At 41.3% G+C, this 16043-nt stretch overlaps 1 protein-coding gene across 6 annotated transcripts in view; it reads right to left on the reverse strand.

Moving 5' to 3' along the window:
• The window catches only part of esrrb (estrogen-related receptor beta), a 51300-nt gene that overhangs the window by 13205 nt on the left and 22052 nt on the right, over nt 1-16043 (reverse strand). For 3 of the 6 annotated variants that reach the window (XM_019857344.1, XM_019857341.1, XM_019857339.1), the window contains 3 exons: nt 10576-10701; nt 1110-1292; nt 667-828 (listed from right to left, as the gene is read on the reverse strand). In XM_019857344.1, coding sequence (XP_019712903.1) covers nt 667-828; nt 1110-1292; nt 10576-10701 — 471 coding nt within the window. The remainder of the gene's footprint in view (nt 1-666; nt 829-1109; nt 1293-10575; nt 10702-16043) is intronic. The other 3 variants (XM_019857343.1, XM_019857340.1, XM_019857342.1) reach the window with 3 other exon arrangements.

The following is a 16043-nucleotide window of genomic DNA, read 5'->3' on the forward strand; positions in this document are numbered from 1 at the left end:
GTTTTTATCCCCTCTAAAACACCATAGTGATGTTATGGAGTTATGGGGGCCAAGCTCAAGATCAAGAAGAATCTGCCTTGGTGGCAAAAAAAAGGGGGCTAAACAATGTGCTCTTTGTCAAAATCAGAGCACAACTCACAGAGGAAGCAAAATCTCTGCTGACGTGAGGTGCGTTATGCCCTTAATTCAGCAAACAGGCTCTTATAACCTAATACCTCGTCTATCAGAATGTGTATGGGCTGAGGAGGAAACACGATTATACCCATCAATAATTCAACGAGTATGTGCGCCATTGCTAAGTGCGCATTCACGTGTGCATATGTGGGTGTCTGCATGTGATATGATGTGTTGTTTGAGTGGGCAAGACTCCAACTTTACTCTCCCTTGTCATCATAGCACGCATTGGAAGCAGGTCAGTGTGTTCCCCTCTCCATTCAGTGACAGGATTTTAGATGCACTCTATTGATTTGTTTCTTGCACAGCTATGTCCATTTCGCACCCCCTCCGTGCCACACGCCCTGTGGCATTGTGAGCTTCTGTCATTAATTATCGGTGAGAAAGTGCGTGCGCGTTATATCCGCAAAGCATCAAAAAGAGCAGAGAAAGACAATCGGAAAAAAGTCAGGCAGCGCAGAGAAGTTAAATAGCAGAAACAAAAGATGACACCTGGGATGTGCTTGGCCCAGCCGATGATGACGACCAGCTCGCGGTCAGCCAGGTCGCACAGTGTGGTAAGAGCCTTTATGTCGCTCTCCGGCATGGTGGGGTCAGGCATTGCGTAGATTTTCTCTGGCTCTGCCACCAAAAGGTGAGATACTATCTTCGTGACTGAGGGTAGAGGAGAAAAGGAGGGCAGACAAAGCAAAATAGATGTTAAATGTCTTATCCCCCCCAAAAATCTCCATGATCTGAAACAAATCCTTTGGATAGATTTCGTATGGCATCCAATGAAAGCTTTAAAATCTCTTTTGCAACATAATAGATATCTGTGTGCAAATATGGGACACTCTTGTCTGAGAGCTCCTGAATAATACCAGCCCACAGACTTGCCCAAACATAAGACAGACGGGGGTAATGTTATTGAGCCTCAACTTTCGCTTAACCTTTACCTGATTGCTTGCCCGGCAGAGGAGGCGCGACGGAGATGGGAGACAATGGGCTAGTGACGGGGCAGTACTCACGAGGCTTTTTGGTAGGAGGGGGGAGCGCCAAACCCAGGTATGGGTTGTTTTCTGTGTCCAACCTCCTCTTGTATTTTTGTCTGCCCCCTCGAACTCGGTCCAAGCGTACCCCTATAGAGGACAAATTGAGAAGAACACAAAATGGAGGCAATCAGCATCAAGCGCATTCACAGAAAATATTGGTTAAAAAAAAAAAAAAAAAGATGGTGTTTGGTAAAGGTTACACGAGCCAGGTCGGTCGGATAATATTTAAAAGTCAGTATAAGGCATTGAGGGATTGATTGGGCTGGAGCTTCTAAATAAACATTAAATGAATGCACGAGGCCCTGTACAAGCAAGCATGTCAGTTTGTGTGTGAATATGTCAGAGGAAAGGCTGTCTTCCCATATGTGGTCCATGCCTGGCTGGTCTACTGTGACACAACTGAGCCCAGAGCAGGTCTAAACATATGAATATTTAACATGGGGTCAATGATCTCACAGACTGGTCCTCTAATTATTTAGCTTTTGTGTGAAGCAGACTGCATACTAATTGGCTCTTTACTTGTTTGTGCATGAGTGAGAGCTCTGGTGTGTGTGTGTGTGTGTGTGTGTGTGTGTGTGTGTGTGTGGTCCTTAAAATCCAGTAAAAGAAACGTGACCGGCCAACGAGTATGTGTTGTTTCCCCCCTTTGCGCACAGTGAACAAAACATCCGCTGTCATACTCCACACAGATAACTAGGTATTGCTTCCTCATAAAAGACCCTTATTTCACCCCTCTTTCAGAAGAGCAGCAACGGAGCCTTATCACCCACAACCACACCTAGGGGTCCGGGTTCCACACCGATACTGTAAATGTCAAGCCTGCCTCATCATAACATAAGTTATTTATTATCTCATTATTTGATAAGAATGTTTCTATTTGGATGTCTTTTCTATTCTATTCATTTTCTCCATAGTTAACATACTTAATCTACGCCGTTCTATTTATTTGATATGACCAGGCAGGTATTCACTTATTCAATGCAAATGTATGCAAACCTTTATCCCGCATCCCCATATTTGTACCGGCATGTCACTGCTTCCATCCAGCCTGATATCTTAATCCTGTCAAGAGGGAAAATCCCTTCAATTTACCTCGTATGCATAAAGCAACCTCCAAACAAATTTAATACTTAAAGGGTGGACGAGAAGAGGCTCAATGAAATGCGCGGTGGGGGGGGAAGAGTTAATTTGTCAGCCCGCTACGTCCTCCGAGCAAACAACACCACAAGCCCAAGCACTTCCTTGATGATTTCATCACTTTATAACAGGGAGGACAGTGTCAATCCTGGGCATTGTGTGGCCACTGCAAATGAGCCTAATACAATTTGCCCATCAGCAAATGCTCTTGGAGAGGATGAGTTTGGATGTGTCCCATGGACGGCAATTGGCAGTCATACAGTGTATGTCCGAAATGGAACACCAGGTGATGTAAAACAAGAGTGCCATTTACCAAAAAGGGATACAAGGGAGGATTTATGCAAAATAAATTCTTGATTTTCTGCCTTTTTATCATATTGCCATAGCCGACAGCTACCCCACATGGGTGGGGCCATAAAGTGTATTATCATCTAACTGTAAAATAGAGATTTCTTCCACTTATATAAATTATTTGACTCCCTAGGAACACAAATCTGATTAGGATTGTCTTTCAATTTCCTGACACTGACAACCCACTAACCTAATTACCCCCAATTCCCAACAGAGACTGATCCTTCCCAGCAAGACACAAGGAATAATCTGATGGCAACTATACCTGCACTTTACATGACAGCTTTCTTTTAACGCTACTCCAGTTAAGAAACACTGCAGATTTTTTTTAGCATTCAATCTCTGACTATGTCTTTGGAATTATTACAAAAAAAAAATCTATCTATCTATCTATCTATCTATCTATCTATCTATCTATCTATCTATCTATCTATCTATCTATCTATCTATCTATCTATCTATCTATCTCTATAAAAACTCCGCTTGCCACTGTTTATTACAGCCAATGCCACAGCCATGGAAAATTCCTCTCACGGTCCAATGTGATGTCACCACTTTCTACAGTTTCTTGCGGCTCACCCGATGAACTCCAATGCTGCCAGATGGCTGCACTCCCGTTCTCTATGATCCTTTCGACCAGTTGAGTCATGTGGCTATGTCAGCCGGTGGATGCAACGCCAGCATTTGAAGTTTGGTGGGTGCCTCTTTTAATTAGAACAGCCCTGGTCATAATTAACAGATGCTGACAGGAATTAAAACTTGGCACAATCCAGGCTCATTTTACTGTCCAAGAGGGTCAGAGATGGGACCCGGAGAGGAGCGGGACCATTAAAAGCAGCTCGGCCAGATTCAGTCACTCCCACTGCCAGGCACTATGACAGGACATGATAGGGGCCTTAGAGAGCTTCATATGTCCCCTTGGTGGCCCTCAGCTGTAAGTGGTCTGACGCTGCAGAGCTCTCTCCATAGTAAACAGTAGGTGTGTTATAAATGTGCGAAGAGGTTTAACTGCCACCTCATCTAAAGTCATCTCACTCTTTTATGGCCCGCCACACAGCGGAGCGAGGCGAGCAGAGGTTGAGCGCGGGTATCATCTCTTCAAAGCGGGGTGCTGGGGGAGAGGGCTTTTGGCCAAGGCGGCCGGCATTTGTGCACGGATTAGCACAGGATTTAGGATGGGGGCGGGGGCCAGCTGACCTGCGGCTCCTCTTTCTCTCCAAAAACAATAATAATCCCCTTCCAAGCACACTCCTACAAAAGAGCCTGTCTTCACTCACTTTGCGTGGACGGCCATGATAGGGGCCCTTATTTTGAGTCGCTCACCTGTTCTGTGTCTCTCTCCCTGGGGAAAGTGTCAGGATGTCTGGGATGGTTGGCAATGCCAAGCGGGGCTTAGGCAGAAGCTATTTTAGCTGGGAAAATCAGAAGGCCACATGGCAAGGCATGGTGAACCTCGCCTTTCAAGGAAGCCGCCCTGCTAAACTGCCGTCAGCACTATTTCCAAGGGCCCCCGATGCCAGCGCTGCATGCTCGTCCGAGTGCTGCAGCATTTTTAATCACGCGCGGTGATGAGAGAAGGAAGCAAACTGACCCCACCACATATTCAGACCCAAGGGGCTGCCACACTGACACCCTTGTCACGTAGTCCATTTACAGGTTAGCTCGACGTTCCCGGGTGTGCTGACATCCCTGCCCCTACCGCTGACTGAAATTACTGACTGGTACTTAACACACGTTACATTAATACAATAGCAGTAAAAATGAGTTATTGTGCATTAATAAGTCAGTCCATTAATAACTAAAAATTGTCAAATTATTGTTACCGCCACTCATATTTTTAATTTATGCAGCTGACGAATGACTCAACTACACTCAGTTATGTCACATGCATTAAAGATTTTAACGCATAAATCTAGGTCAACTTTCTAAACATTTATGGTCAACCAAGTTACTTTATGTACCATTAACATTTTTATTGACCCAGAGTCCACATTGTATTTGTACGATTTTTGTGCTGAAAGTTCTGCCTCTCATTAGTGGTATTGTCCCCCATTTCCTTTTGTGATGACTAAAGGGCTAAAATATGTTCTTGTAATTTTGATCATATAAAACAATACCTACGTTTCTTTGTTGTTCTGTGCAACTGTGCGCTATCAGACAAAATACACGGTGTCGATGTTGGATTGTACACCAGCAGAGACACTTCACATATCGAGGGGGTGCAAAGCAGTCTCCAAATGTCCTGTCACATACAGAATGGAATACCTCATCCGCAAGGGGTCGTCTTGCAGTTTTCTCGTATAAATGTCCTTTGTGCATGACAATCTCATGCATGGCCCCGAGCGAGTCAATTTCTGCTTCCGCAATGTCAAAGACTGTGAGTCTCAACCTTCCTGATATTAAAGGAAATGAGGGGAGCCACTTCGAATGGCCCCTTGTCCGCTGATTTCTATCTAACAACACTGCACAATGGCGGAAATGCCCCCTTATACCTGTGCACATCTTGAAAAATACCAAAAGAAGATTTAATTTTGTGCTAGACTTGCGCGAGGCATGAAAAAAGGGACCTATGTGTCAGTAGGACGGATCCTCAGCGTGTCGGTGCCCAAGTCAAATACTGTACAGAAACAGGCAGACAGACTTGGCTCCAAACTCTCGCCCTATTACAGAAATTAAACTCCTCAGAAAGAAAGATGGCCCACGGAGTGTTGTCTGGACTGATTTTGCCGACATGTGCAACATGCAAGGCACGCTGAACGAACTCGGAAGACCGTTTGTGTTCTAAAGCTACTTGTGATGAGCGAAAGAGGACGCCGTGCGTGCTGAATTATTTCATAAATTCAAAGTGCTACAGGTTAATTTGTGACACTTCAAACCTTTCACGTCAAATGGGGGTAAATTATTTTGTGATCAGTTCCATTTGACAAGGCATTGTTGATGAAGCCAAATATAGCACATAGCACTGGCCACACACTTGCTTCAGTCACCATGCTTCAGTCAAACCCTCCCCAAACCCCAAAATCATTTATTCTCCATCCTCCGGGAAATAGCCTGCTACCAAACACATAAATGGACAAACACACCCAACGATAAGACCCTATGGGGTTTCACTTTTTTTTCCACAAATTTAGCCTTGGTGGAGGTGTATGATACTAAACTTAGTAGCCTTCTAGTTATGTATGATTATGCTAACATTGCTTGAACAATCAACTTTTGGTGGACCATGACTTTTACCATGCTGGATTCACAGTACACAAAATGTTCAGTAGTTTTTTAAAAATGATAAATGTTTATGTTAAAATTTTCTCAAGTGTTTCAAAACGTTTTAAAAGCATTCCTCAATTTTATGCAAAGTATTTTAACTGTATCTTGAAATGTAATCTTTTTATTTAATATAAATACAATTTGAAGTTGTGTAGCTATCAGCTTTCATTGCACTGTGTTTTACTATTTTTTAAAATTTTTGCCATGCTATCATTTTAGTGTCAGTATCAAGGTACTACGTACGGTCAGCGTTTTGCTATCATGGTAACATTACAACCTGGTGCGTATTGGCATTTGTATGTGAGTAAGCGAGATGGAGAGGAAGTTGGTACAAAGAGCAACTGTCACTGAACGATGTCAATATAATCTCTCAATAGTATCTTGTCTTCTCCCTTGCTCTAAGCTCTGACCCGTTTTCATTGATCAGAGGAAAAACCTGTTGCCCCTGACATTTAATTCTTCTATTGATCACTTCCTCCTTTATACAGTGAGAGCAAAAGTACAGCTACTCAACAAAGGCTCTGAGCAGGTCTCCTTAAATTAAATTGCTGAAACCGTCTTCCTTTCCACCCTTGGGTATCGGAGACAAATATTGTACTCAAATAGGAATACTATTACTTTAAATTCATATTACTGATGAAAAAGCAAAACGAAGCAATCTAAATAATTACTTAAGTAAAAATAAGTATTCAGTGAACAAACTGCTCCAGTACTGAGTAACTGATGCATAACTTCTGATTTGTTTGCCAGTCAGAGTATGAACGTCAAATAGACAAAATATAAAATGGGAATTTACTCATTTAGATATCACCCAAACAAAATCCTGTTAAACTACTTGTAAAATAATACAGAAGTAAAACAATTTTAAATGAAGGCAAATTCAGCCACAAGAAATGGTCTTAACTTTCTTTGTTTAAACTTTGGGAAATAGCACAATAGGCTCATAAGGGAGAGATTACATAGCAAACTTCGACATCTTTTCTCAAGTTCGAAGTCGAGTGGAGGCTGAAATGTTGATATTTTTAGGCTGACAGATGACATTTGTAATGGCTTTTCTTTTTCATAGTCTGCAAGGTAAACATTGGCTGAACGTGTGTCAAGGGTGTTCTATTTCTTCTGAACACAACTTGCATTATTTTCTCAATTTTTTTTTGTGCCAAATTTTACATAAATTAGTCCCCGTGAAAACTTTGCTTTTGTGCGCTGCTGTGGTCTTTGTCATGTGACTGCCTGGAAAAATGCAGCCAAATGCCACCAGAGGTACTGTTTGTTGGATTGGTGTTATGTGACAGTACTCTTGCTGAACCACCACCACCACCACCCCCCTACTTCCCACATGCACACACACACATAAATTAGATTGCACAAGCAATAATAAATAGACACAAATGAAAGCAAGCAGAATGTAGCTCAATGTAACAGAGAAAAAGCAGTGTTTCCTCGAGGGATGTCCCGACCTGTTCACGTGATCGGAAATCAGATGTGATCTGGGGGCTTTCAGCTGATAGGGGGTTTGGGGCAAATTGATTTTCTTCATTTTATGGAATTTTATAGGGCACAAAGAGACCAAATAATCCAAATATATTCATATCTTGTCAAATGGAGCAGTAATAGCTCATTTTAATATTACCCAATGTTACATTTTGTTTTTTGGGGTGGGGAGAGGTCAGAGTGGCTGTAAGAGACATACACGCATGCACACACACGCACACGCACACACGCACACACACACACACACACACACACACACACACACACACACACACACGGGCAAGTCTGCCCATAAGCAGTGCACTTCCCCCAGCGCTAGGGCAGAAAGTAAATTGTTTGGAGCAACAAGGAGACACAAAAGATGTGTAAACAGGGTAAGTAAAAAAAAAAAAGAAAAAGGAAAAAAGGAAAAAAAAACTGAAATAGCCTAATCCTGCCTTACCTGATATAAAGCATCTTACTTAAAGGCACAAGAGCTAAGGGAGGGACAGTCGGGTTTGGAATTGTGACATATCTAAATGACTTAACCTCAAATAGAAGTTTTACAAGAGTAAAATATTTGGTGACAAGGAAGCCTACTCCCCACTGGGTGCTTTAAACGAGGTCGTAAATAAATAGTTTCTTTTGTCGATGAGCGAAGTCACAGATGTAACCACGAACAACATACAGTAGCTGTGTGGACATTTTAGCCAGCACATACAAGCGAATATTAATATAAATGTATTGCTTACTATTAGATAAATCAAATGCACTGAGACAGAGGAATCCCTCATTCTATGTTAATGGTAATACGTACAGGCTAGTCCAGAAATTGATGACATTTGCATCTCAAGGAAATAAAATGTATATATAAAACCTCTTGCACATTGATTTATATTGTGATTAATGCATGCTATTAATATAAATATATTGTCAATAGATAAAGTGGTTACTAATTGAATGCTCAAAATCCATGAACAGTTTCAGTACAGAAAACAATGACCTCAAATAAATGTCTGAAATTGACCAATACACATTATGAATTGTTCAATGCTCTAAAAAAGAAAAAGAAGAAAGAAAGATTTTTTTTTTGAGAGTGAAAGCGATTGGCACTTGTTTGCTGGATTGGCCCATTCAATATAAATGTAAATATATAAAAGAGCATATATAGACATTTGTGTAAATGATGACATGTACATTTCCAGATTAATTCGAGACCATTTTTATGTGCATTTATTTTTTTCATGTATTGGATCTGGACTCCGACTTGGACTCGAGTGCGACCTAAGATAAGGCATGAACTGGACCTTTTAATGCGAGTGAGAACAACCTTAATTTTATTTTGATGCCGCAAATTTGTATTGCTTTTGTGTTTCTTCCTTAGACGGTCATGAGCTAGTGCTGCATCTTTGTTAGAGCAGTAAAGTTATAATTAGGTGGTTTTCCATTGGCACACAATGTGACCTTTCTGCCGTAATGAAAGTAAGTGGCAACCACAGTCACATGAGTGGTAGCCGTTTCCACACTCGGACCTGAGCACGGCGTTGAGCTGAAGGCTTCATTGAGCTTACAGCGGGCGACTGACCACGTGTCTTTATTTCCATTTCGTTTCTGTGACACTTTTAAGCGGGCAGACCTGAAAGCAAGTCTTACGTACGTAAAAATGATGTGACATCTCTTCGCTGATGATGGCATTGACTTTGCGCTTTCCATTGTGCAAAAAAGATCTGTGACAATAATCGATGCAGTCCCATGACAGATGTAAATGTGTCATTCTTAATCCACGATTGTGGCGGATGCGCAGAAGTTGCAGTTAAAACCTTTGGCTAAGTCGAAGTCGGCATATTTGCGTTTTACACTCCTTTTACCTGACACTGGTCATTCATCTATAGCCATGACTACATATTTTTGTAGTCTCATACTCTCCAAGATGATATATTGGCATAAATTTTTCATCAGATAGTAATGCGATTACTCTGTCTTTCTGGCACTAAGGCTTTATCTGGCTGCATGCAGTCCAGGGGATTTGGTTTCTGCGCAGAGATCCATATAGGTTATGACTCTGGCTTCAGGTGGCGGCTGGATATATATGCATCTATAAATCCCTCTCTTCGGTGAATAATGGGAGGAATAATGTCAGAATATATACAGTGTAAGTTTGCCAGAGAACGTAAAAGTCGGCAATTTTATGCAGAATTGTACCTTTTAGGGCTTCGATCTGGAAGACTATTTAAGATGCTGAATAACCATGAGGGACAATCTGACTCAAAAGTGTCTCCTGGACTATTTACTCAAAAAAAGTAATGCGACAAAAACACCCAATGACAAATTAAACTGTTTCTATCACAAGAGAATTTGACATAATGTACCCAACAGTGGCGCTTTAATCCAAAGCTACCCATTTTGAATTATTTTATACCCATTCAGAATTATTTTAGACTTTATGTTAATTGTTTTTTTTTTGTTTTTTTTTTTAATAGGAGCAGCCAAGCAATAAAAGGAGACACACAAAAAGAGCACATCCATTACTCAGGCATTGGAGTAAGAGAGAACAGAAACTGTAGGTGCTTCTCAGAATGCCTCAATTTGGAGTCTCATGGGGCTCCTCGAGGTTAGGGAGAGGGGAAAACCCAGCAAGACCATTCCATCCAAAACATGTTTAATTGTCAGGGAATTCTCATGTGGCATTCCCTGGAAGAGTCCCGAGATGTTCAGAAAACATTTAGGAGATCAATATGCCGGGGACAGCCGACACTGTGCCAAGTGAGCACATTTTACAGATGGAATACTATTACATTTCCTTTACTCACATGGTCAAATGACACTACTCAGCATATTTTTATTTCATCTTTTTTTTTTTTTTGGCCTCAGCTAGACTGACCAGTATTTACTGCTGTCTAGGTGAAGCAAGGAATTAACTTGCAGGAGTTACGTTTGTATTTGTTGGCAGAAAAAAATCTCTGGCTTATTCCTGAGCCAAGATGGAAAAAGTAACTTTACACCGAGTGTTTAGCGCTGCAAAATGTTCCCATCGTCACTTACTGTAAATCATTGGTGGTTGCAAATATGTCATATGTTCAAAGGTAACAACTAAACAGCGCAGTGTTTTTAAATGTATGGGTGCAAGAAGGAAAAAAAATGCTCTTACTCTTCTTACCTTCTTTCAGCATCCCCACTTTGAGGCATTTCATGAAGCGACAAGCCTGACATGATTTGCGTCTCCGTTTTGTGATCTCACACTCATTTGTGGCAGGACAGCTGTATTCAATGTTGCCTAAGAAAAGGAATACATTCGATTCATTAATCAAGTGACGTTGGATTTTGAATAAAGCATAAAAGGCACAGTTATGTGATCCATGCAAGGCATACTTTGTACTTTTTCAGATTATTTTAAGTGTTGATAAGGTCAATCAGAGCAGGGGTGCGGGAGCTACGGCCCGCCAAACTTTGACATTTTGGGCATGGCCACCTTCCTTTGAACCCTTATATCTCAGGGACTACTGGGTCAATTTTCACAGAACAGGTATTGTTGGAAAGTGCATTCAACAAGGATTCAAAATTTGCAACCATTTAACACATTTTTTTAGGAAGTGATTAACCCGCATTTCTTAGTAAGTTTACCTTTTGACCTATAAAAATTGACAGGACGTAGCTTCCAAACCAATGCTCCGATTGACCTAAAATCTGAGATTTTGTGTTGTGCCATTATGATCAAAAATACAGCAAGTTTTATTATCATCCAGTTGGTTTGATACACTGGATGATTTGGCATGGAATGACCTGAAAGCATTGTTGGGTCAGGTGTCATCCAGCAAAAAAAACCAAAAAAAAAACAACAACTTGGTGCTGGGACCCAAAGGAGAGCGCTCATTCCTGAGTGGTAAAGAGAGGAAAAACTACAGTGGTCTTCAAGGGTGGATACAACCCTGTTCCTACCCTAAATTGGCCTTGTTAATTCTGTGCATGGCCCCAGGTGCAGGCCATGTCCTCCTGTGCTCAGAGGGGCCTGCCACTGTTCCAATAGCAGGCTTGATGAACCAAACGTGCTGCCCCTAACCAATTTACATAATACTCCTGCAGAGCCAAACCTGTTCTTACTACAATTGCCTTTGTTGATGATTTATATACTTGACAGGCAAAAGGTCTTATACATTATTCAATTTCAGCACATGATTCAAGGATAGCGCTACGAAAAAGAGTTTCATTGCTACAATAAAAAAAAAAAAAACAACAAAAGCAAAACAGTTGTGCTCAGCTCTAACATGAACAGCAGGACATCCTTTGCATCCATCTCATTCCCTATATTTTAGTGAACTCCCAAGGATTTTCAATAAAGGGTTTCATTCTATTACAGTCTCTTCATTTCAACTGGGATTTCACTTTCAAAGCTTTTGACATTGGCCGTACAACTATTCCATTCAGTTTCATTGTCTCAAGCAAATACCAAATACTTTAGAAATACCTTAACCACTGTAATGGCATTTACAGCGCTTCTTATTCATTTCAATACACATTATCATTTGTAAATGAAAAAGATTTTATGAATATATAGAATACATACAATACATCTTTATTCATATAGCGCTTTCACAACAGCTGCAGCTGGAACAAAGCGCATTCAGAGCAGTATGTTATGGTATATTTTACTTTGTATTTTTCACAGTGAACGTTCAACAATTAATGCCAACCACCCGCACACACACACACACACACACACACACACACACACACACACACACACACACACACACACACACACACACACACACACTGCTAGCAGCGCTGCCCCTCACTTGCCATACAGGGCACCCGCTAGCTATGTAATATTCCGCTGGTGTTCCTCCACTGGCCCTCCAAGAGCCTTTGACAACTTATGCAATTATGTTAACATTATTGGACAGATCAAGTCGGGGGTCCCAAGATGTTATAAATAATTAGAAATTCCTCCTTATATCTGGGTTAGAAATCATTATGCTAATTCTACTCATCTCTTTGGGATTGAGGATAAATAAAGGTGTGAGGCAAACGGCTGATGAGCTCTGATTGTCTTCCCTCGCTCTGTTTTCTCTGTTGTCATAGCAGAACCAGACCATAATCATCCTTTTCATTTTCACACATGCCAGGAGGAGGCAATCAGGAACCAATTCCTTTTCTTTTTTCTTTTTGTATTTCTGTCATAATTAATCAGCTAATCTTTGTTGATGAAGCATTGAAACATTTACTTTGTAAAACCCAGGGGTGTTTTGTGAAAAATTAGTAGCGCATGTATTTCTTCAAAAATAGAATGAACACAATTGAAAGGATACAGCAAGGTCCCGCTATTGGTCACAAAATGTGAAAGCTGATTCAGTGATTGTGTTTATTTGGTAGCTAACGTGGCCAAGACCATCTATTTTCATATTCATTTCATGTCATCATGAAAATGCAGCCAATTGACCCTGTGCGTCCCTGAGGGCATTTTAGCGTTCAGTTTTTTTTTTTTTTTTTGGCTCCTACCCCTCCTTCCCTTTGTCAGGGTTTAAGTGAACGCGTGTGCAAACTGCACCTGGTGGTTTACTAAAAGAGCTACAGTGCTTTGATATCAGACTCTCTAGAAATAAAAACAAGCATGCACTCTCACACACTTGGGCCACGGCATACACATGTTCTGTCAAGCCCTGTGTGCACCTGATATTCTGTCAAAGACGTTTCTGATACATCAGTGATGGAGTCGGGCAACTTAAGTCATTTTCCTTTTCTACATTTCCTTGCCTTATTTACCCATGGTATATAAAGAAGTAAATAGAATGCAGTATTTGGCTGTTATTCAGTCTCAACTAGTTTGCATTCCAAAGAAGTGCAAGATGAAATCAGCCAAGGCCCGCCGCACAACAAGCAACATGGTTGAATGTGACTGAAGCGGACCACTATGAAACAGTCACTGAATCCACCGCACACCAAGCCATTAATCACTGCACCACTACCGACGCGCTGCAGTGGAAAAATTGCAACAGTGTTTTGAATTTTGAGACTCCAAAAACCCTGTATAAATATTGTATTGTTAATGTTTTTAATGAACCGCAAAAACATGGCGGGATTATCAAGGATGAAGCAGATTGCCACAACGAGGAGAAACTGCAACAATAAAGGAGACTAAAGATATTTTCTGAGGTGTTTGGCAATAATTGATAAGTAGATTTACTGAATGCACCTGTGCATTTGGGCAACGCTCTCCTTGCTTTGCTGTCTATTCACAGGTAGACAGGAAATATATACAATATATACAGCATGTCAGTCATGAGCTTAAACAGTGACACACACGATATGACACTTTATGACAATTTCACCAATAGGAATGAAGCATTCTGGCTATTCTATGCCCAAGGACCATGAACATGTTTATCCGAATTGAAGAGGTTATTGGTTCCCTTTTCCTTCTCTTGATAAGTATCTCTCAATCTATTTTATGGCTTTTCAGGACCCATGCCAGGACACAGAGGGGAAAGTCAGGTCTTGTAAGTAAATTACAGTAAAATGGCAGGTATTTCTCATCAAAATCTAGACTGACTTTTACAGGCGTACTGTCAAGGTCTATTACTTCATATATAAAAAAAGGGTCGCTGAGTTCAGTTAGTTTTCAACCAGTTTTACACTTGGGATCAAAATGGGAAGAAAACATGCTTCAAAAGGTGATATATGCTTTTGATTGCAGGGGCACGTGAAATGCCGGGATGGTTGTGTGATTCGAAGAGCCCAGAGAATAGAGGGACTTCTGGGATGGATGGGGATGTAGACTGACATAAATCTGGACCTGGCCTTGATTTATGGCCTTGATTTTGAATATAAATTTATCAATGTACGAGTTCAAGAGGATGGATGTGGTAAACGTAAAAAGGCAGGCGTGATGAGGTGAGGTGATGTAATTAGAAAAGGGATAAATGGGGGAAAAATAAAGTACAGTAAGTGCTTAGATGGATAATGAGCAGGTGAGATTGACGCTGGCACAGATTTAATTGATCAGGTGAATCATGTTGCCTAAAAAAAACCCAATAAACATCTATATGATGCGGTACTCCTCTTCATAATGACAAACTACAACCACAATAAAAATAATATTGTTAAATAAATATCTCTCTGATGGTGCCACTAAAAATGATTAAAAAAAAAAACATTTTGGACTATTGTATTGTTCGGGTGTATCTAAAGCTTTGGCTGGTGTGTGTGTGTGTGTGTGTGTGTGTGTGCGTGCGTGCGTGCGTGCATGTGCAGAAATAAAGCACGACATTTATGTTTACATATTGCGAACCGCATACATTCTGAAGATTTTGTAATCAAGGTGAGTCCAAGGTGATTAAAAAAACAAGCCGTCCGGATGGTAGTTACTACAAATTTACCATGCTATTTGCCCTAGGTGTGATAGGACAGTGTGATAAAGAGCTAGAAAGGAAAATGTCTTTGTTTTCTTCTCATTAGCAAGGACCGTCTCACATTCCAACCTTGACTGCCTCGTTATTCCTTTAATTTATCAGTTCTCCTCAACGTCACCTCCTCTCAAATGTTCTACATCCCACAATTTACTGTTTCTATGTTACTCCGCCTAAACTGCATGTGTTTCTATTATCATTTTGGTGGGCTTTCACCTCCCCCAAAAAGTCCCAGCCTTCTCTGCCCGGGACCCCTGTCTGATTATTATGCCATTAAGCCTCTCCTCCTCTCATGTGAAAGAGCAGCAGAGTCCCTCTTCAATCTAAAGAAGTCCAGGGTTTTCTTCCCCTCCTTTCCCTGAAATTACCCGGCGACGCGTGCCTGAGTTTCTAATTGGCATGCCCGTCCCTGGAGACGGCCCCCTCCCTTCTTCCTAATGAAAAGCCTCGGCCTTAATTACACTTTCCAAACGCTGATTGTTATTGACAAAACTCCTGTGGCTCGGACAAACGACGGCAGATTAGCTCCATTACAGGCAGCCCTCCAAGAAGGGAAAGAGAGGGATTTCAAATCGACAATGCAAAGTGGGGGGGGTCGGAGGGGAGGGGAGGGTCGGAGCTTTCAATTTCTTTCTCCATGTACCTTCCTCTTAATTGTTTAGGCCCGTGCTTCACTTAAGACATCTCCTTCTTCTCTGATGCCTCTTTTCTGTTCCATTGTGTGACTTGAAGCGAGGGAACAAAAGCCCAGTTATGCTACTTGCGAGAAAATGTTCATCTTTGTCAATAGACAGGATTGCTGATGGCAGCAATGGTAAACATGCGGATTTGGCCTAATGCTTTTGTTTGTCTGAAAAAAGGTACATAGTCTGTCTAAAGCTGATAGGGATGCAAGGTCTAAAATCAACACCTCCCATCAAGACAGGCAGCGTGCTCATACCGCATGCTGTTCTATGTGGATGAACATTTGTTGGGAGCAGTAGGTGGAAATATGTCACATTCATTTACCTCAAACACGACTATTCGTCAATTTCTACTGAATCGTTTTAATTTGATTTAGTTTTCGACGGCATGTATTCGACTCTAAAGACAACTGGAATTAGACGTGGATAGGTGAGCTTGTTGCACTGCTTTTTCCAGGTTGAACAATATCGGATTTCATAAACCGAAACAGAGCAGTTTCACAACGGGTGGGTGCGGGGTGGGGGTGGGG

The sequence above is a fragment of the Hippocampus comes genome, unplaced genomic scaffold (assembly GCF_001891065.2).
Source record: "Hippocampus comes isolate QL1 unplaced genomic scaffold, H_comes_QL1_v1.1 scaffold32, whole genome shotgun sequence".
NCBI lineage: Eukaryota > Metazoa > Chordata > Actinopteri > Syngnathiformes > Syngnathidae > Hippocampus > Hippocampus comes.